At 66.4% G+C, this 18642-nt stretch overlaps 3 protein-coding genes across 5 annotated transcripts in view; 1 reads left to right on the top strand and 2 right to left on the bottom strand.

Moving 5' to 3' along the window:
* Positions 1-2752: 2752 nt before the first annotated feature.
* Positions 2753-5095, bottom strand: PHLDA3 (pleckstrin homology like domain family A member 3). The gene is made up of 2 exons (XM_039883564.1): positions 4589-5095; positions 2753-3382 (listed from the first exon to the last, which is right to left on the bottom strand). The coding sequence occupies exon 1, from the start codon at positions 5023-5025 to the stop codon at positions 4648-4650; it is 378 nt and encodes a 125-aa protein (XP_039739498.1). The 5' UTR covers positions 5026-5095; the 3' UTR covers positions 2753-3382; positions 4589-4647.
* Positions 5096-5500: 405 nt separating this feature from the next.
* LOC120619259 (uncharacterized) lies at positions 5501-10522 on the top strand. The gene is made up of 3 exons (XM_039883543.1): positions 5501-5531; positions 8131-8197; positions 8468-10522. Exons 2-3 carry the CDS (start codon positions 8131-8133, stop codon positions 9400-9402), a joined length of 1002 nt encoding a protein of 333 aa, XP_039739477.1. The 5' UTR covers positions 5501-5531; the 3' UTR covers positions 9403-10522.
* A 2322-nt stretch (positions 10523-12844) lies between these two features.
* Positions 12845-18642, bottom strand: part of CSRP1 (cysteine and glycine rich protein 1) — a 15516-nt gene continuing 9718 nt past the window's right edge. For 2 of the 3 annotated variants that reach the window (XM_039883562.1, XM_039883561.1), the window contains exons 3-6: positions 17292-17460; positions 16452-16581; positions 14319-14412; positions 12845-13923 (exon numbers count right to left, since the gene is read on the bottom strand). In XM_039883562.1, the coding sequence (XP_039739496.1) occupies positions 13847-13923; positions 14319-14412; positions 16452-16581; positions 17292-17460 (470 nt within the window). In that variant the 3' untranslated portion in view covers positions 12845-13846. The remainder of the gene's footprint in view (positions 13924-14318; positions 14413-16451; positions 16582-17291; positions 17461-18642) is intronic. The other variant, XM_039883563.1, reaches the window with a different exon arrangement.

The following is an 18642-nucleotide window of genomic DNA, read 5'->3' on the forward strand; positions in this document are numbered from 1 at the left end:
CCCCAGGAAGGAGGCGGTTTGCACCCGTTTCAGCGAGGTGCCAGCTGACACAGCCACGAAGAGACGAGGTGGGGACTCATGCTCAGGTCTGTGGCTGGAGGCCACGGTGACCGACGGGACGAACTCGAGAGCGTCCACCAGCGGGCCCCGCCTTCCCCCTTCCAACCCGCCACTCCCTCCTGTGGTCGCTGGCTCCCAGGGCCCCCTGCGTATGACATCGCCAGCACCCACGTCGGAACGCTGGCCCCACTGTCCCCTGCCATTCCAGTGTAAGCATTCCCCTAAAGGAACCAGAGACACACACGGAGGTGTAAACAGACAAATGTATGCAAAACAGAAAAACTAAATGAACGCAGGTGTCCAACGAGAAGGGCCTGGTTTGTCGATAACTAACGGTAAACAGAATCGCATGCAGGCCTCGGCACCCCTACTTAACGTCGTGGCTTCATGACACGATATATTGATACGCAAAAACCGGGAACGAGCAGAATGCGCGCGGGGCGACCCACGCGTGAATGATGATTCTGTCACATACACCTCTGCACAGAAATGAAGGTGGAAGGCTGTCCGCCAGCACGCTGACGACATTCTCTCTGGAAGATGAGAGCATGAAGGACATAGTCATTTTCTTCTTTATCATTTTCTGTCCTGTCCCGATTTTCTTCAATGAGTGTCTTTTTATAATAAAGATAAAAGGGAGTGTATGTTGAGGGCAGAAGCTCGGGGTGCTGCCCGCCGAAAGCCCCGCCTCCGTGTCTGTGATGTCGCGGGCGAGAGGGACCTCTGTTCAGCTGCCTGGACCCCAGGTGCCACAAAGCCCAGGTGACTCGGCCGGAATTGCGAGGTAGGGGTGCAGAGGCAGCACTGGGGACAGCGGCCCTTGGTCCTGCTGCAGCTGGGGCCCTGCGTCGCTGCTGGCGACCAGGTGGTGAAGCCCCTGGGCCATGGCACTGCTGCCCGCAGGCCTGGACTCTGCCGTGCCGTGGCCCCTCGGCGGTTTGCCTGCCACCCGCGAGGTGGGGACCGTCACTGCAGACCTCAGCAGGAAGACAAGGAGCCAGGCCAGGCTCGCTGTGCAGCCCACGGCTGCTTGGCCGCAGCGAAAGCCGACGGCCCACATGCCCCCAACGCCTGGGACGGCCGGTCACAGTTCTGCCTCCGCTGCAGCTCCAGCCAAGGACTCCGCCAAAGGCCCAGCTCTCAGCCCACACCCATGATCAGAACGAGCTGTCCCTTCTCCCCGTGGCCTACCCACCCCCGGCCTCCCAGGCTCCCAGCTGCCAGGCTGGGACTCGCCCGTCTCATCCCATCGATGACTCACACGCCGGCAGAGGGAGGCAGGCAGGGACGGTGTCAAGTCCCTCCCTGGCCTTACAGAGACTGTGGCCCAGCCGAGCAAAGTTTTCCATCTCGTGTGTGTCTGCCGGCCGTGCCGGCCAGCCTGTGGCCTCCGGAGCCTTTGCCCCACAGTGTGGTCCAGCCAAGCACTCCTCTGGGGACTGCCCACGCCGCCCTGCCCCCAGAACTCGGAGCTGCCAGAGAGCAAGGACTCCCCTGAACCAGGAACCAGGCCGGGTCCTCCCCCCGCAGAGACAGACTCCCCACAGAGGTCACGTGTCTAACCAAACACGCCATGACCATCTCCCTGCTCAGTTCTTAGAGCCTCAGGAAGCCCCGGGCTGAGAGGCGGGGCCCGGCGCTGCACGGCTGCTCCCAGCCAGCTCTGCTGGTCTCAGGTGGCATTTTATCTCCCCACTAGGCTAGAGCTCTTCGGGGACAGGGATCACCCCCACTTCCCCACTGCCCAGCTCGGTGCCTGCCCGAGAGGCATTCAGCCCACGTTTGCCGGGTGACCGCCCTGTGTCCTGATCCCACCTGCTCACCAACTGTCCCCTTTCCGAGGGCCCGGGTACCTCCTTTGTGCCCGCATCCCCACCTTCGATCACCTTCGGGCTTGTCGGTAGACGAGGATCCTGTTTTTGAGGCTGGAGGATGCAGCGCACCCTTATTCACGCTTACAGCTCGAATCCAGGAAGGGGGTGGCCGGCGTCATCTTCCCCCTTCCCCACCCCCACCCAGTGCTGCCGGCCATTCCCCCCTCGCCCCAAAGCCCAGGGCAGACGTCGCCAACTGGTCCCAGCACGCGAGCCGAGCCCAGGCCCTCTCGGCGCTGAGCAGGGCTGGCACGGAGGCAGGCCGTGCCGGGACTGCGTGAGGGACAGGTTGCAGCCTGACGCGATCACATGCGACATGTCTGAAAAAGCCCTGTGTGATTTGTCAATTCTTGTTCCCGAATCAGATGACCGAGGTGCTCCTGGGGAGGCCCGGAGACCGAGTCAGCGCGCGTGTGGCTGGGGCCCCCGGTCTCTGCGCCTCAGCTCCCGGGTGGAAATGGCCGCCGCTGCGCGCTCCCATGAGGAGAAGCTGCTGTGTAACTGTGGGAAGCCTGAGCTTGGACACGCACTCTGCCCAGGGCGGGGCCACCTGGAGCCGGGTCCCCCTGCACGGACGGCGGGCCCGGCCGCCCGAATGCAGAGCAGGCGGCTGCAGGGGCTGCGCCGACCACTACACTGTCCCTCGGCCCAGGCCTGGGGGCCCTCCCTCCTCGGAGAACCAAGGCCGAGCCTCCTGGGGCCTCGTGTCTCCTCGCCCAGCTGGGGGCTGCAGGATGGGCTGCACCTGGGAACGCGGGTGACGACGCAGGTGCTGCCGGCCCCCGGCCTCTGTGGGCAAAGAATGTCACTCGGCGAACGGCGCGCTCACTGCCCTTTGCAAGGCATCTTCATTATGGCACGGGCATGAAATGGCAATGGCCAAACCCTACCCCACCCCCACCCCCCTCAGGCCGAGCACCCCGGGGGGCAGAGGGGCAGGAGGTGTGCAAGGAATTGTGCAAAGAGGCCTGGAGGCATGGGGGTCCCGGAGGGACCTCAGCAGCAGGAGACCCCCAAGCGTGGGCCTCAGGCCCATCAGCCCCCCACCAAAGTCAGTCCCCACTAAGGTCAGTCCGAGGCAACCCTGCTCCGGGTGCCAGGCCTCCGCAGTCCTGAGGCTCAGCACCCCATGGGGGACTCTGGGCCGGGGACGAGCAGCAGTCTACAGAGCAGGTGGCAGGGCCCCGCGGGAGGGGGCCTCGTGCAGCTCTCCATCACGACACACGCGTCCGGCCCGTGGCTGGAGGGCCCTGCGCTGGGTACGTCCTGATGGCCGGAGCACGTCCAGGGGCTGACGCTTCATCCTCAGCCTGAGCGGCCTTCTGCTGGCCTCCCTGGGCCTGCTCTTTCCTTCAGCCCCGACACCTCGACACCTCTCGCATGTGACACGGCTCTGCCTTGACAGGTGGAGCACCGTCACGCCCCCACGGCCGAAAGGGGTAGGGGAGCTGGCAAGAGAGAAAGCAGTTAGGGCAGGACGGACCCCGGGTGAGTGTCCAGGCCCCATCTCTTCCAGACAAACAGAAAGTAACACGCGTATCACACACTGGGACGGAGGAGGAGCCCACTCCCTGCCTGGGGGAGGGGTCCGTGAGGCTCCGCTCTCGCCAACCCTGGCTGCAGAGTGACGCCTTGACGGGAGGGTCCTTGACGGGAGGGTCCTAGGGTGTGTGCCTGCCCCCCCAGGACGCTTCTTAAGGTGGAGAAGCTGCGGGGCAGCGGGGCAGGGGAAATGAAACCGGAGTGGTACAAATCCACCCCCAGCCCCTCTCCTAGCTCCCAGGGGAGGGAGTGGCATCTGGGGCAGAGGGCGCAGGGCCGGGAGCCAGGCCTTCCAGGTTCTATTCCTGGTCCCTCGCCTGGGCCTTCCTGACCACCACCCACCCCCGCCCCCTCCCTGCTGCTCACGGAGGATTAAGACATCACAAATAACAAACCATGACACCTCCACACCACCCTGCCCCGGTGCCCCGCCCCCTCCAGCTTCTCCTCAGGCCCCACTGGGCACCGGCCAGCGCTCGGGGCCAGGCAGATGGGCCCACCGCCCGGGCATCAGCGGCCTGGCAACTGGCCATCCCTGCCCACCTCCATCTCCCCTGGTCTCCCAACAAACAGCTCAGTCCCAGGACCCAAAACCCGCCGTCAAGAAAGGGTCTGGAGCCTGGGCAAGCCCAGCTGGGCCCTCCCGCTGCGTCTCGCCTGGGGAGCGGGCTCCTCCGTCTGTCCCCAAGCCCTGATGTCCCCGTGAAGGAGGGCTACCCTCCTGCCTCGTTCCAGCTCACACTCTCCAGTGTGAGCTCCGGTCCATGCACCCTCGTCCTCCTGGCTCCCAGAGAGCCGCAGCCCAGGCTCTGACCGGGGTGGGGGAGCGGCCAGCAGTCGGAGGCGCGTGCAGGCCAGCCTCCCCGACAGTCCCGGAGCGATGGTGGAAGGCCCGGCCTGCCCTCCCTCACACGTTCAGGACCCCGCTGGTGCCCCAGGGGGAGTCCAGCCCTTTGTGGGGGCAGACCCCCCCCATGCTGAGACTCCTGGCCTCCTACTCTGCCGGCAGGGGTGGGCCCGCTTTTAGGGTGCTGGCGGGAGCCCGCATTCTCCCTTCAGGGGAAAGAGGAGAAGAGGAAGGGAGAAGGGGTGCGCAGTCCCCCAGGGCTTACCTGACGGGGCCCTGGCACCGGCCGTGGCAGCCTGACGGTGAGACAGCGGGCCCGGAGGTCTAGGACACGAGGGTCCCGGTCCCCAGGCTCTGCCGGGCCCGCACTGTCTGGATGGCCTGCTGGTTCTTGAACTTGACCAGGCCCAGGGTGATCTGGGCGTTCCACCCAGGGTCCTCCAGCGGGCAGCGGAAGTCGATCTCGCCGCCACCCTCGGTCACCAGCGTGAAGTAGATGTGGCGCCCCGTGCTCTCCACGCACTCCACCGCCTTGATGCGCGCAAAGCTGAGCTCCTTGGGCCGGCCGCCCGCGCCCTTGGCCTCGAAGAGCTGCAGCCCGCGCTCGGTGAGCACGCAGCGCTTCCGCTTCCACAGCTGCAGCAGCCCGCCGCTGCGCTTCTCCAGGACGCCCTCCCTGAGCACGGCCGCCGCGGCCGTCATGGGGCCCCGAGGCCCGGGAACGCCGCAGGCTCCGCGGGCCGTGCGCCCTGCCCGCCCGCGCGCGCCGCAGCCCCGCGGACACCGCCGCCCGGCGCCCCGCGCTGGTGCCCCCGCGCCCGCCTCGGCCCGGTGCGCCCGGCTCCGCGGCGGACAGCCCGCTGCCCGCTGCCCGCTGCCCGCTGCCCGCTGCCCGCTCGCGCTGCGATCGCAAGCTGGCTCCGCGGGGCTCCGTCTGCGCGCTGGGCGGCAGCTCCGGGACTTGCCCTTACTTGCCTCCTGCGCTGCGCATTCCTGTCCCCCGGCCCTCCCCTCCCCTCCCCTCCCCTCCCCTCCGCGCAGGGCCCTGGGGGCGGGGCCGGCCGGGGCTCGTCACGCCCCGGAGGTGCTGGGCGCCGGGCAGGAGGGCTGGCCCGGCGAGGGTGCCGCATCCCCAACGGCTCAGCCTCCTGGCCTCCAGCTGCCGCCTCTCGGAACCACGACCCTCCCGGCCTGGGACGCAGGCGGCGGTAGTGCGCGGAGGAGGGGGTCGCTGCTCCGGTCGGCAGGAGGCTTGAGCTGGGGTCGCGCAGTGGCACCGGTGGGGACTGCTGGATGCCTCCGGGACCTCAGAGGCCTGGCCCGCAGCCTCTGCCCCGTCTCGCGGCCCGGCCAGCTCCTTGGCACTGTGCAATCAGGAAAATGAGGATGATCCCTGGGCTGGGGCTGGGAGTGGGAATCCAGCCTCGTCGTGTCCCTCCCCCGGTGGCGGATTCCTCCGTGCAGGGCACTGGAGAGGGTGCCCACAGCCGTCTCCGCTGGAGGCTCGGCCCTCCCCCCACGCGCATCCCCGGGGAGGGAAGACAGGCAGGAAGACACAGGAGCAGAGGATCCTGGAGGGTGCTCAGCCTACCCTGGGTACCTTGTGGGGGTGCTCCTGCAGGGGACCCCATCGTGACCCGGAGATGTCACTGCCATCACACACTGGGAGGGCCCATGGCTCCACCCAGGTGGCCCCAGGCCCGATGCCCGCCCCCCACAAGAGAACGGGCTTCTCCCTGACTGAGCTATGGGGATGGGAGAGGGGCTCCCCAACCTTTTCTGCCTGCAGAGGGTGGTGTGAAGCCCCGAGCTTTGCAGAGTGGGGTTCAGAGCCCAGCTCTTCCCCCCAGCCTGGCCTCTGTGTCTTGCCCGCAGCGGGCAGCTTCACTGTCCCCCTGTCTCCTCATTCATCAAACGGGAGGGTCAGTGTATTCTTACCCTGGGTTCTGACGGACGGCTGAGTCAGAGAACGTTTGTGGGGGGCCCAGGACAGGGCCTGGCAGCTCTCAGAGTCTCGACAATGGGGCGCCCACTTTCATCCCTTTCGGAGGAGGAAGGGGACTCTGAGATGAGGCCAGGCCCTGGAAGATGGCGACTGTGTCCCGTCCCGGCCAGCCCTCCGGGCCCTCCGTCATGATGGTGGTAAGACCTCTCTGTACCTACGCCCGACGAGGCGGAGCCTAACGGGCAAAGGAGGGTCCAGCATGGATGGGGTGCCGTCCTCTGCAGCCCCAACCTCGGAGGTGTGGGAAGAGAACCCACATTTCGGCAGCCCGTGGTCTGCAGGAGCACCCCCACAAGGGACGGCTGACTCCTCACCCCCGCTGGGAGTGGAGGGTGCTCCAGGTGCCCACAGCCCCGACCTAGGGACCCCACAGACCCCCGGGGCTCCTCTCTCTAGCCCCCACCCCCACCCCACTACGTCTGCACACGTGGCGATGGCACACCCCCCAGGGGCCTGTGCAGGTCCTTGGAACCCGGGAGTCCTGTCCTCCAATCTCACGACCTCCTGGGACTAGGGCAGAGGACTCATTTCTCATCTTTCCCCAGAACTGGCATCTTGCCTGCTAGCCCCATCCGGAGGAGACTCAGGCCCAGGGTGGATTACTCGGGCCATCAGAAGGATCAAGAAGTCTTCGCGAGCCAGGGGGAGCAGTGTTCAAGAGGCTGGGCCCCGCTCCCTGCCAGGGTATCCCTACCCCACCCCTGACTTGGCCTTCAGGGAGCAACACTTGGCTGGGGCAGTGCTGGCCCCAGAGATACTTAATTCTTACTGACTTGTTGACTCCACATAGGGCTGCTGGACAGAATGTCCTTGGTAGCAGCCCAGAGCTGGCTCCGCCCTCTGCCCACCCTGAGCAAAGCCGATCTCCACGGCCAGTCCATCTGAGTCCAGCTGGGCAGGGCGAGACCGCGTACTCGACCCGGGAACTGTGTGCTGGAGACGCCCTCCTCGGTCTGAGCCCTTGCTGTGCCCAGCAGGGAGCCTGGGTCCACTCGCCTGGTGGAAAGAGAGATGGGAATGAGGGGGCGGGGGGCAAGGGCGGACCCAGGGAGCCACGAAACTAGCGTAGCTTGTTGCAGATCTCGCTACGAATTCTGATTCGTGGTCACTAATCGTTAGACTCACTCTGTAGGATTGAGTTCCATTCTTATTTACAGAATGGAACGTGTACTTGCCTTGTAACGCTTCTGAGAGAAGTAAGATGACGCCCCCTTTGCCTGACACCCACCAGAGCCTTCTCACCTCTGGGTGAAGCCCACACCTCGGCCCCACGGGCCTGCCCGCCCCGCAAGGCCCGTCTTCCTCTCCGGCCCCCCACCCGCCCCCTCATCCAGGCGTCCCGGGTCTGACCCCCGTGGGGAAGAGGCGTGTGTCGCGGGCCGGTGCTCCCCAGACTGTAATGTGCAAACGGGTCACCCGCGGATCTCGTAAATACAGATTCCGATTCAGAAAGTCCGGAGCAGACCCGAACTTGTGCATTTCTAGAAGCTTCCGTGGCGCACTGGTGCAGTCAGAACATGGAACATGCTCCAGGTCACCAGGGTCCGGAGCGGAGTTTCTCAGAGCGGGCCAGCAGCGTCCCTGTCCCCTGGGAGCGTGCTGGAAATGCACACCCCGGGTGCTGCCCAGACCCGCCGCGTCAGCAACCCTGGGTCTGGGGCCCAGTGCCCCGGGAGCTTGGGGACCTGGTGTAGAGGAAGGCACGCTCAGCGGGGCGCCCGTGTTATAACCCCAGCTGCGTCCTCCCCTCTCTGAGCTCGGTGTCCTTGACCTTAACGTGAAGACTGTCTGGCCTGTCTTAGATGTGCAAGAAAGCTCGGCTGCTCCGTGGGGGCCGAAGGACCTGCGCATCGTGTCTCCCCACCTTAGGTAAGTCAAGAAGAGCATTGCCAACCCCTCCCCCCAGCCTGACCCCGTCCCGAGTCATCAGGTCTGGCAGCCCCTCCCCGGGAAAATGGGTCTCACAGCCCTGCCTGCTGCTGAGCCTCCCTCCCACACACAGCTGCCCCCTGCCGTCCTCTCCCTGGGAGACCCCCCAGCTGACCTCTCCCCCGGACGTCCCCCGACCACCCGCACCCCTTCGAGGTGGAGCCCTCCGTTCCAGGGCTGGGGGTTTCCCGGATCTCCTGTCTTCTCAAGGGAAACACAGGAAGACACGGACCCGGGGTTCACGTCTCTGGAGATCCACGTTTTACAGGCACCGTTGCGACCGCGGCCAGCGTCAGCGCCGGCAGCCGACCCGCCCGGGCCTGGCTCCCGTGGTGGAGCTGCTCTCCCACGCTCAGCCCTTTCATCGCCGTCCAGCCCAGAGCGGCCCTGATTCACCAGGCATCCCTTTTGTGTGCAGGGCGGCCGCTGGCCCTGCTCTCACGGCCGAGTCTGGGCTTGACGGCCTCTGGTCCCAGCCTGGGTCTGTCAGAGCCCGGACTTGTGGGCTCAGGTTCAGGTTGGGGCCTGCAGAATTCCCCCTTTTCCCGTGTTATGCTGGCATCGGGGCGTCTGTGCTGCAGGAGCAGAGGGGCCGCCCCGGAATGGCCCTTGTCCTCGGAGACACCGGGCTGAGGGGCAAGGGCCTCAGAAGAAGACTGGCTGATACTCGGAGAAGTGGCACCTGCCCGCGGGGCCGCACAAACCTGGACACAGGCGCGAGCCGAGCGTTCTGTGAGCCAGGCTCTGGGGACACGGTTCTGTTTTGTGGGGACTGGCAAAACGATGGGAGGGGGCCTTCCTGTCCTTGGGGAGCCCCCTCTGATGGGAGAGGATGCCAGAGCAAGCGTTCCTTGTGCGACAGGCCACAGCCCCCAGCAGCGAACACAGGACCTGAGCGAAATCTCCACGTTGCAGCCGATGATGGCGCGTGTGCTCGTCAGGCCAGGCTGCGGTGGGCTCCCCTGCCGAACTTCCCCGAGTGCCGGCGGCTGGACCCAGCAAAGGTGAAGTGCCCGCCCCGCAGGCGCCACACCCTGGCAGGGGAGGTCCCTCCCAGGGCCCGGTGGACAGGCCGTTTGGAAAGAGAATGGCAGCAGCACGGTGACCGAGGACTGACCGGCTCACGCATTAGGGGCTTCGCTTAGGGCTATAGCACAGCGTGTGCAGGTGCGTGCACGATGCTCCCGGTGACTGGGAAAAGCGGCACGATGACTTCCACGGCGGCCGTTAAGTTCTGCCCCCAAGTGACACTTCGTCTCAATTCAGAGGCCAGGGTGGGCCACGTGGCCACATCTCACTTCAAGGGAGGAGAAGTGTAACCCCACATGTGCCCGGAAGATGGGGCACGAGCGTGACCAGCAGTGTGGCCGCCAGGGGACCAGTGGGTGTCCCCAGGAGGCAGGGAGAAGCAACGCCCCTTGGCCCACGACAAAGCTTGTGGTCCACAGCGTGGCCATGCAGAGGCTCGGGGCTGGTCCAGGCACGAGGGTGCCCACTAAGGGCTTTCTTGAGATGAGCCGCTTCCCGAATGTTCCTGGCCTTTGGGACGAGCCTTCCCAGGCCCGTAAACTCAGAACCTGGGAGCTGGGCGGGTGCCCAGGGCCTGGCAGCTCCAGTGTGCTCAGGGTCACAGCATCAGCACCACCTCTCCCTGGGAGAGGCCAGGTCTCAGGCCCCACCCAAACTCCCGGATGGGATCTGCATTTTAACGAGGCCCAGAGCTCCCTGCCCGCTGCAGCCTGAGACGCCCTCCCCCAGCGCTAATGAGGCCAGCGGCTTCTTTTCACCCTGAGGGGAGGAGTCTGGCCCGAAGTCACAGGGCTGGTTCCAGTCCTGGCTCCGCTGCTTGCCAGTGACTTTGACTAAGTCGCCTAAAAATTCACTGAACCTCAGATTCCTGTTCTTTGATGCACGGATCACATAACCTCTTCATGGCACTGACACGTAGGCCAGTGCCCGCACGGGGCATGTGCTCGGTCAGCGTTAGCTACCGCTGGGCCTAACTCACTGCCCCAGCGCCACGCCCGCCTCCCGCCCCTCCGGGCCCAGCCGCCCGCATCCACATCCTGCTCTGCCATCTGACCGTCAGCCGGTCCCGAAATGGTCCTTTGGTTCTTGGCTCCCGTTTGATCCTCCGTTGGTGGGGATTCCGACAGCACCGACCTCACGTGGTTATTCTGAGGATTCGGGCTCCTAGCGGGCTGTGGCCCACGGCAGCTGACGGACGATGATGCTTCTAAAACGTACAGAGGAGAGTGGCCGGGAGCGGGGTGGAGGGGAGCCGCCGGGCACGGGAGGGCCTTTCTCAGAGGGCACCACCTCTGCTTCGCCCGCGGACACTCTGCGGGTCCGGCCCTCGCCCCCACAGCCCCCACCCCCGTCGCCACTTCTCAGCGGATGCAGCGGCCCCACCAGGCTGCTCATGCCTCAGCCAGGGTCCGCCGAGAGGCCAGGGGTGCTTGTCCTGGGGCGGACGCGGGCGGGCGGCCAGCTGTCTTCAAATCTGTGGCACGCTGTCACGCAGGAGGTGACTCTCATGGACAGAAATAGGAAGTTCCAGGACGTCCTCTCTAATGAGACCCGTCCAGGGCCCAGCTGCCGGGTGGGGCGCCGAGCTCAGGGGAGCTGGGCGGCTGGCCCATCAGGGCAGACTGCGGGCTGGAGGTGGCCCTGGCCGGGGCTGGACTCGTCCCCACGTCCTCAACTGGGCTGAGCCCGAGCACCAGAATCTCCTGGGGGCTTTGTGAGTGCAGGTCCCCAGGTACCGTCCGGGCCAACTGAAGCAGAGGCCCTCGGGTCGGGCCGGGAATTCCCTTTAAAGCCTCCCCAGGATGCTCAGAATTGGGGGGTTAGAGGAGGGCAGGGCTGGCAGGAGGGTGAGCACCACCCAACGGCTTACCCCGAGCTGCGGAGGGCTCTTCCTGGGCTCCGCTCGCCTCCATCCCCTGCCCGGGTCTGGGCACCGTCCTGGCTGGACATCTGCCCCTCCCGGAGGATTTCCTGCTCATGGATTGATCATCCCCACACCCGATGGCCCTCTGTCCGGTCCCTGTCCGTCCTCGGCCCTCAGGCGACCCAAACGGGGTACTAGGGCTCTGAGTGGGGGAGCTTCCTGAATCTGGGGTACAGCACGTCCCCCCCAGGGCTCCCCGGGTGCCCAGCTCAGACGGCAGAGAACCAGGAGAGGACGTGCCGCGATGGACAGAGGTCATGCTGCCTTCCGTGGGTCAGTCCCGTGGTGCGGGGGGACACTGGCCCCCCTAGGGCCCATCCTCCGAGGGACAAGCTGTCTGTCACCCGGGGCTCCAGGTGAGCACCGCCCAGGTGCCCGGGAGAGGAGGGCGCCTGCCTCCCGCCCGACCCCACAGCGCCACCTGGTGTCTCCCGGCAGAGCGGGCCCTGGGCAACCCTGCAGCAGGCGCCGCCTCACGGTGCTCCCAGCCGGTCCCCCCCGCACCCCACTGACTCTGCCTCTACCCCACTTTGTCCAGCCCACTCCCCACCACGGGGTTGCTCCGGAAGCCGGCTCGGGGCACAGGCCAGGATGGCCTCGCACTGGGGTGCAGAGGCTGCCCGAGCAGCCAGCAGAGGGCAGCCTGTCGCCAGCCCGGCCCTTCCTGTGGGCGTCTCGCAGAGCAGGAAGTGGACGCAGCCGGGTGTGGAGCCACCGTCCTTCCCTCCTCCGCACGCACAAACCCTTCCCGGAGACCTCGAGGGTGGCCACTCGCCCCTTGGGCCCTGCCGATGTCCCTCGCCTGGGCAGCACTGTCCTCTGAAGCGCCTCTGCGGGTGGACCGGGTCCTCGGGGCGTGGAGCCTGCGAGGCTCGCTGCCGTCAGAGCGGCTGAGCGTTGGGGGCTATTCTGCAAATTCGCGAGGGCAGAGCAGGCCCCCAACCCGTCAGTGCCCAGGACGAGGGGCATGGCCACCCTCGGCCGTGGGGCTGCCAGGCCACGTGTCTGTCCCCCCAAACCCACAAGCTGAACCCCTAACCCCAAAGTGGTGGTGTGGGGGTCATCAGGTCACTAAGGCAGAGCCCTTAGAAACGGGATTAGTGTCCTTGTGTGAGACCTCTGGGAGCTCCCTGGCCCTTCCCGCCACGGGAGGCCACAGCCAGGCCACCAGGAAGCCGGCCCTGACCAGCCGCCGTGTCAGCCGGCACCCCAATCTCGGCCTTCCAGGTTCCAGCGCTGAGAAGCAGATTTGTTTGTTGCTTACAGTGTTACAGCGGCCAGAACAGGGCCGGGCCCTCACGGCACAGCAGGGGCGAGCCAGGCCCCCCTTCCCCCTACAGGAGGGAGGTTTCCGATGTGGCCGAGTTCGTCTCCCTGCCGGGGCTTTCCAAACCGAGAGATGTTCTGAGCAGTCTGGGGGCCTCACCGAGCCCCTCAAATTCCAAAGCCCAGAGTTCCACGCCCAGACGTGGGGTGGCGGACTGGCCGTGGGAACGGGGTGGCCAGGCCTCTCCAGGCAGCGAGGACGGAAGCAGGAACAGACCACTCTGAGGCCCGCTGCTGTCATTCTCCGATCAGGCTCCCCCGGCCCCGGGCGAGGGGTGGGCAGCGGTGACAGGACCAGACGCCAGAGCTCTGTTCTAACCGCTTTTATTGACCAGGTGAGGGATCAGCTTGAATACAGCCCGTGCCTACAGCCCTTCAGGTGAGGGGGGAGCAGCCAGGCCCCTCGGCCTCGCTCCTGCTGCTGCTGCTGGGGGGCCTGGAAGGGAGGGGTGACGTGGCCAGGAAGGTCCCTGGGCAGCGTGCGGTGGGAGCGGAGGGGCGTCCGGGGAGACCAACGCGGTGTCCCCGTCCGCCTCTGAGGGTCAGGCAGGCGTGGCCGGAGCGGGGACAGAACTGGCCCGGGCCGTGTGGGGACAGCAGGGCTGCCACTGCCACCTCGGGGCTCCGGGTCCAGGGCGGAGCGGGCTGCCCTCGATTTGGGCCCCTGGTGAACAGGAGTACGTGCTGGGGTGTTTCATCAGGACCCCATCCCAGGGGACTCGGTGCTGGGGTTCTCAGACCTGGCTGTTCTCCCATCCCGAGGGGAGGACACCGTCCCCCACAGCTTCCAAGGCCAGGGCCTCCAGAAGCAACTGGCCGTGACAGTCCACGACCCTGTCTACATGCCTGCCTGTCCCCCACCGTGACTCCCAAGCTGGGACTCCCTAGGCCTATTCTGGGGACACCAAAAAGCAACCTTCTTTCCTACAGAGGAGAATCTCTGGGGTCCAGGACACCTGAGCCTCCCTGGCCCGCCTTGGCCCCGCCTCCCTCCCTGCTGGGCTGGGAGATGTGGGCTCAGGGTCTTGGCCGGCTGATGGTGGACATTCAGCCTCGGAGGCTAAGAACAGAGGCTTATGGGGCAGGGGGTAGGGGGAGGGCTGTCCCACCAAGGCTCCAGCTGGTGAGTGGCACCAGGCCGGGGAGCCCCCGAGAGGATGGGTCTCTGGCAGACCCCCCAACAACGGGGACTGGGCACCAAGTTCCAGCCCCTGGTGACAAGTGTCAGGGCTAAGCGAGGAGTCCCGGGGTCACCGAGGCTGCGGGGAGGGAGTGGCGAGCGGGTGCACAGGGTGGGTGTGGGCGCCGCCTCACTCGGAGTGGACCAGGGCCCCCGCTCCCTGCCCGAAGCCAAAGCCCTTCGGCCCGAAGTTTTTCGCGTAGCATCCTGTGGAGAGACGGGGTGGTCAGGGCGCCCCTCCCCGCCCAGGACAAGCGCTGCCTAGCGCCTGGCCAGGCCTCCGAGGCCAGGTCCCTGGGACCCCCCCAGCTCGGCAGCCCCGACCACGAGGGCCCCTCCCCCGCCCCAGTGCCGAGATGGCAGAAGGGGTGTGTCCGCTGTGACACGCTGGACCAGGCAGGGGCCAGGAGCTCGGTCTGCTGCGTGCCTTTGGCCAAGTCATGTCCTCCCTCCGGACTTGTCCCTGCTAAAATGCACGTCATACCAGTGCTCCCTCCGGACACGACCCCAAGGCCAGGACCTGGTTCGCAGAGCAAGGGAAGCGCTGCTCGGCCCCGCCCCCTGTGACCCCCCGGCCCTTGACTTGGAGCAAAGCCACCCACCTTTGCAGTAAATCTCGCCATCCTTGTCGGCCAGGGTGGTCGACTCGAGGCCTTTGCCACACTTGGCACATCGGAAGCAGGACTTATGCCAGGACTGGGCGGGAAGGAAACAGTCAATGCCACCACCAGTGACTAGGGTGTCCCCGCCCCCAGCCCCAGCCCCTGACGTGAGAAGAGCCGTGCAAGGTTCAGGACGCTCCTGAAGTCTGCTCAGCTGGTGCCACGGCGGGGACACGGCCTGGCCAGTGGGGGGAGCAGGCCAGGGACCACACGGCACCTCACACCATCCTCAAGTGGCCAGACGGCCAGGGGCACCCGTTGCACCACAAAGGGCGGTATCACTGCCCAAGGCGGGGCATCCCGTGGGCATCCGTGTGCGGGCACGGGCCCGTCCTGGCCCTGCCCTGACCGGTGACACGGGTCCACACTTCCCATCCTGCACGATGGCTGTGAGGACGACGCTGAGGTGGGTGCTGCCTGACCACAGGGCAGCCTTGTGTCACTGGGACCTTCCAAGCCAGCCCGGCCTCTGAAGCTGGTGATCTGGGTGCCTCGTGTGCCCGAAGGCCATGCCCTCTCGGAACGGGCAGGTGGTGCCTCGCTCGCCGGGCAGCTGTGGGGACTGAGTGACTTCAGCAGCGTAGTGTGCCTGGCACAGGCCGGCCCAGGGGGCCCTGAGCCAGGGCGTCTGGTGGAAGGGACCCGGGTCTGTGAGTGCACGGAACTCGGCAGGGAAAGGCTGGGTGCGGCTTCTCTAGGGGCCACAAGAGGCCACACGGTGCTGACAGCCGCCTGGGGAGAAGGCAGCCCAGGGACAGCGAGACTTCTCAGAGGCCCCAGCAGCATCCCCGAGCGGGCTCCTGGCTGACGTGCAGACAGCTCTGCAGGGGCGGGCGACGTCCAGGCAGGACAGAACAAGGCCTTTTAAGGGCACAGAGCCTCTGTGAGCACAGCCCCCGTGTCTGCGCTGGAGGCAGAGAGGAAGCTGGGCCTCCTGGGAGCTCCCGGCTGCCAGACCAGGCACATGGCCCCTTGCAGAGCCCAGCAGACCTCGGTCCTCCCCGTGCCCGGCCCCCCGGCGGCCACCCAGCCTGCTTCGGCCTCTGCTTCGGCCGCTCCAGACTCACACGAGGCCCCGCCCTCCGTCTAAATCAGCACCTCCCGGCGGCCCCTAAGCCCAGCACCCCCAAGCACCCCCATTCTCAGACATCTCTCTTCCGGCTAAGGCCAAGGGTGGGGCCTCCTCCTTGAACGTGAAGTCTCTTCTCTCGACTCCCGAGAAGTACGGCCTGAGCCCTAACCTAGAGCCCAGCTCCATGGCGACATATCGATTCTCAGCGATTCCTAGAATTTTCTCATCTCGTAGGGAGACGCGGCCGAAAAGACACCGACTCGACTGTGACATTCGTACGTCCCGTTTTCACACCGGCTGAGCAGTGGCTCCTCATCCTGACCTCAGCGCAGACCCCGGGGGTGGGCAGTGACACTAACGACAGCGTCACTACGCTTGCGTGGCTGGGGCCGCGGCCGCGACATCACGGGAAGGACTCGCCTGGCAGTTAAAAGTTCGCAGACACCTCCTAAGGGGCCTGAGCCTCGAAAATCCCTGCCCTGGAGGCTTAGTGGGGTCCTGGGGGTCCACACCCTCTGACACAGGGTGTGTGCTGGGATCACAAAACCGAGGCTCTTCCCAGAGACGTTCCCGCTAAATGTGCAATCGTGGGGCCCGCGGGCCCTCCGACCCCGCGCTCCTGCCCTCCGACCCCGCGCTCGTGCCCTCCGACCCCGCGCTCGTGCCCTTCCAGGCCTGTGGTCTCCGGCCAGACACGATGGCTCTTCGCGAGCCCCTAGCAACGCTCGCGGGCCTCAAACGGTCAGGCCCAGCCTGCTGGGGCTGCCAGGCTCCAGGGCGACGAGCTCCGAGGGGCCTGGCAGGCACAGGGACAAGGGGTTACCCCTTTGTGGTGGCTTTGAAACGAAGGTAGGGAGGGATGGCACAGGGCTCAGACCCTCTGAGCGGAGCTGGGGCCAGACGTGCAGAGTTCTGGAACCCCCATCTCGAGAACCGCCCCCCCCGGACCCCCAGGATGTCACCGTCCCCTCCGCCTCCCCGTGACCCCGGCAGCCACTTACCTTCCCAGCGCCAATCACCTTCTCAGCAGCATAGACCGCCTGGCTGCAGCGGGGGCAGTGCTCGGAGCCCCCCATCTTCTGGGCAAACTTGGAGGCGTTGGGGTTGGTGGTGGGCTTGTGGCCAGGGGCCCTGCACAGGGGGACATGTGGTGAGGTGACACGCTGAGAAACATGCGGGGCTGGCACCGTGTGGCCACGACCCCGCCTTCCCTGTGCCGGGCGGGGCGGCTCAGCCTCAGCCACCGGCTGGAGCCCCCGGGCCACCAGGCCCTCCCCCACTTCACGGAGGCACAGACCGAGGCCGGTTTCTGTGGAGCACCCCGCCTCCCTCCCCGCTGGGCCCCAGCTCATCTGCTCAGGGTCGCCCGCCTCCTGGCCCCCATTCCCGCGGCCGGTCTGGCACCGGTCCCCAGGAGGGGTCCGCCAATAAATCACTTCTCGCGGGCCACGACCTTGGCTGACACGTGGTAACGCATCCATCATTTTGGGCCATTTCTCCTGGGCCAAGGGGCCGACCAGGCTGACTGCCAACGGCCGCTGTTTACAGCAGGTCAGAGGTCACTGGGTGCCGGGGACTCAGTGGCATGACTTCCCGCAGCAGGGGTGACGGATGCCAGAGGCCGGTCTGGCTCAGACCTCACTGGCTAGGGGACCCCCGCAAGTCACCGGCCCTGGGCGAGTTTTCTCACCCGTGAAAGTGGACTAGACCAGGTCACTCTGTCTGATTCTCACAGGACCCCAGCACCCCGGGCCGGCCTAGCCCTTACAGGTGTGCCACGTGACCCGGCCATGATGGCTTCCCAAGCCTCCCGCCACGGCCCGCGGGAGGTGGGCACTCACCCCTCAGGCCTGATGCCCAGGGCCTCCCCCTTGTCCATGCTCAGCGTGCCCGCGCCCTGCCCGTAGCCGTAGCCCTTCGGTCCATACTTCTTGCCGTAGCAGGACCGGCAGTAGATCTCCTCGCCGTGCACGGCCACCGTGGTGCTGTCCAGGTTCTTCTTGCAGACCACTGTGGAGGGGCGTGAGCACAGTGAGCAGGCGCCAGGCAGCTGGCCGCTGTGCCCCACGGCTCTGAGCTCCTGTCACCCCAGACCCTGCCCGGAAATGCGGGTCAGGAGGGCCCTGAGCTGGGGGGGACAGGGAGGGTCTGCACTCCTGTCACTAGGAAAGCCGGCCCCTCTCAGACCCCTGCACCCTCGAGCCTCCCAGGCTGCACTGCACCCACGGAGGAGGCCACGGCCTGAGCTGACCCCGAGCCACAGGACGCCCCGTGAGGGCCTTCACTCTGCCCTGGACAAAGAGACCGTGAGTCTTGACGGGGAGCCGCCGGGGGGGGTGACACAAGAGAAGGCGGGGTTTCCTGCCTCCAGAAACAGGGTCCTGGGGAGACGGTCTCGCACGGGGGCGAGGGCACAGGTGCGCCGAGGCGCCAGGAGAGGAGTTTGGTTTTCTTCAGGGCCCAGCAAGGCAGGCTTTGAATGGAGCCGCCTGCCACACCCGTCCCAGCAGCCCTGGCGGACCCGCCTCAGCCCTCACTCTGCCTCCAGGCTCGGAGCGCAGACCCGGGGCAGCGCCTCGGCTCCCCGCCGAGGGACTGGAGGGGCAGGGGCGCACCCGGCTGCCGCCCCAGAGGCATCTTACTCTGGATGCCCAGAGTCAGAGAGCTCGGAGCCTGGGTTGCCCACTGACAGAGGCCCAGAGTCAGATCCTGCTGTCCCCTTTCTGGCCGCATGGCCCGGGCAAGTTACTGTCCCCTGCGTGACCAAACCGCACTGAGGCTGGACAGGCAAAACACCCGCCCAAAGGGGGTGGTGGGAACTGAGCCTTACGTGTGACCGCTCAGCACACGACAGGCACCCGGTAAGGGCTGACCGCTCTCTCTCCCAGTCTGTAAAGTTAGAGCCAGCAGGACACAAGGCACAGGGGACACCGGCCAGGCCCCCAGGGGCTCGGCTTCACACTGGGTCTTTGGGTCCTGTCCTGTAATCTTAATTCGCTTCTACGTATCCCCAAATATCGGGATTCAGTGTGGCCTCTGCACTGCGCCCTCAAACCCGTCCTTTCGAAGGTGGAGACCTGGGGAGAGGCCAGCCGCCCTCCCCCCGCCCCCCGCCCCCTCCCTCCCACGATGCTCTCAGCTCAGCCGCCCATCACCCTGAGCCCCAGGTTGGAGACTTCAGTCTAAATAAGG

The sequence above is a fragment of the Pteropus medius genome, unplaced genomic scaffold (genome assembly GCF_902729225.1).
Source record: "Pteropus medius unplaced genomic scaffold, Ma_sr-lr_union100, whole genome shotgun sequence".
Lineage (NCBI taxonomy): Eukaryota > Metazoa > Chordata > Mammalia > Chiroptera > Pteropodidae > Pteropus > Pteropus medius.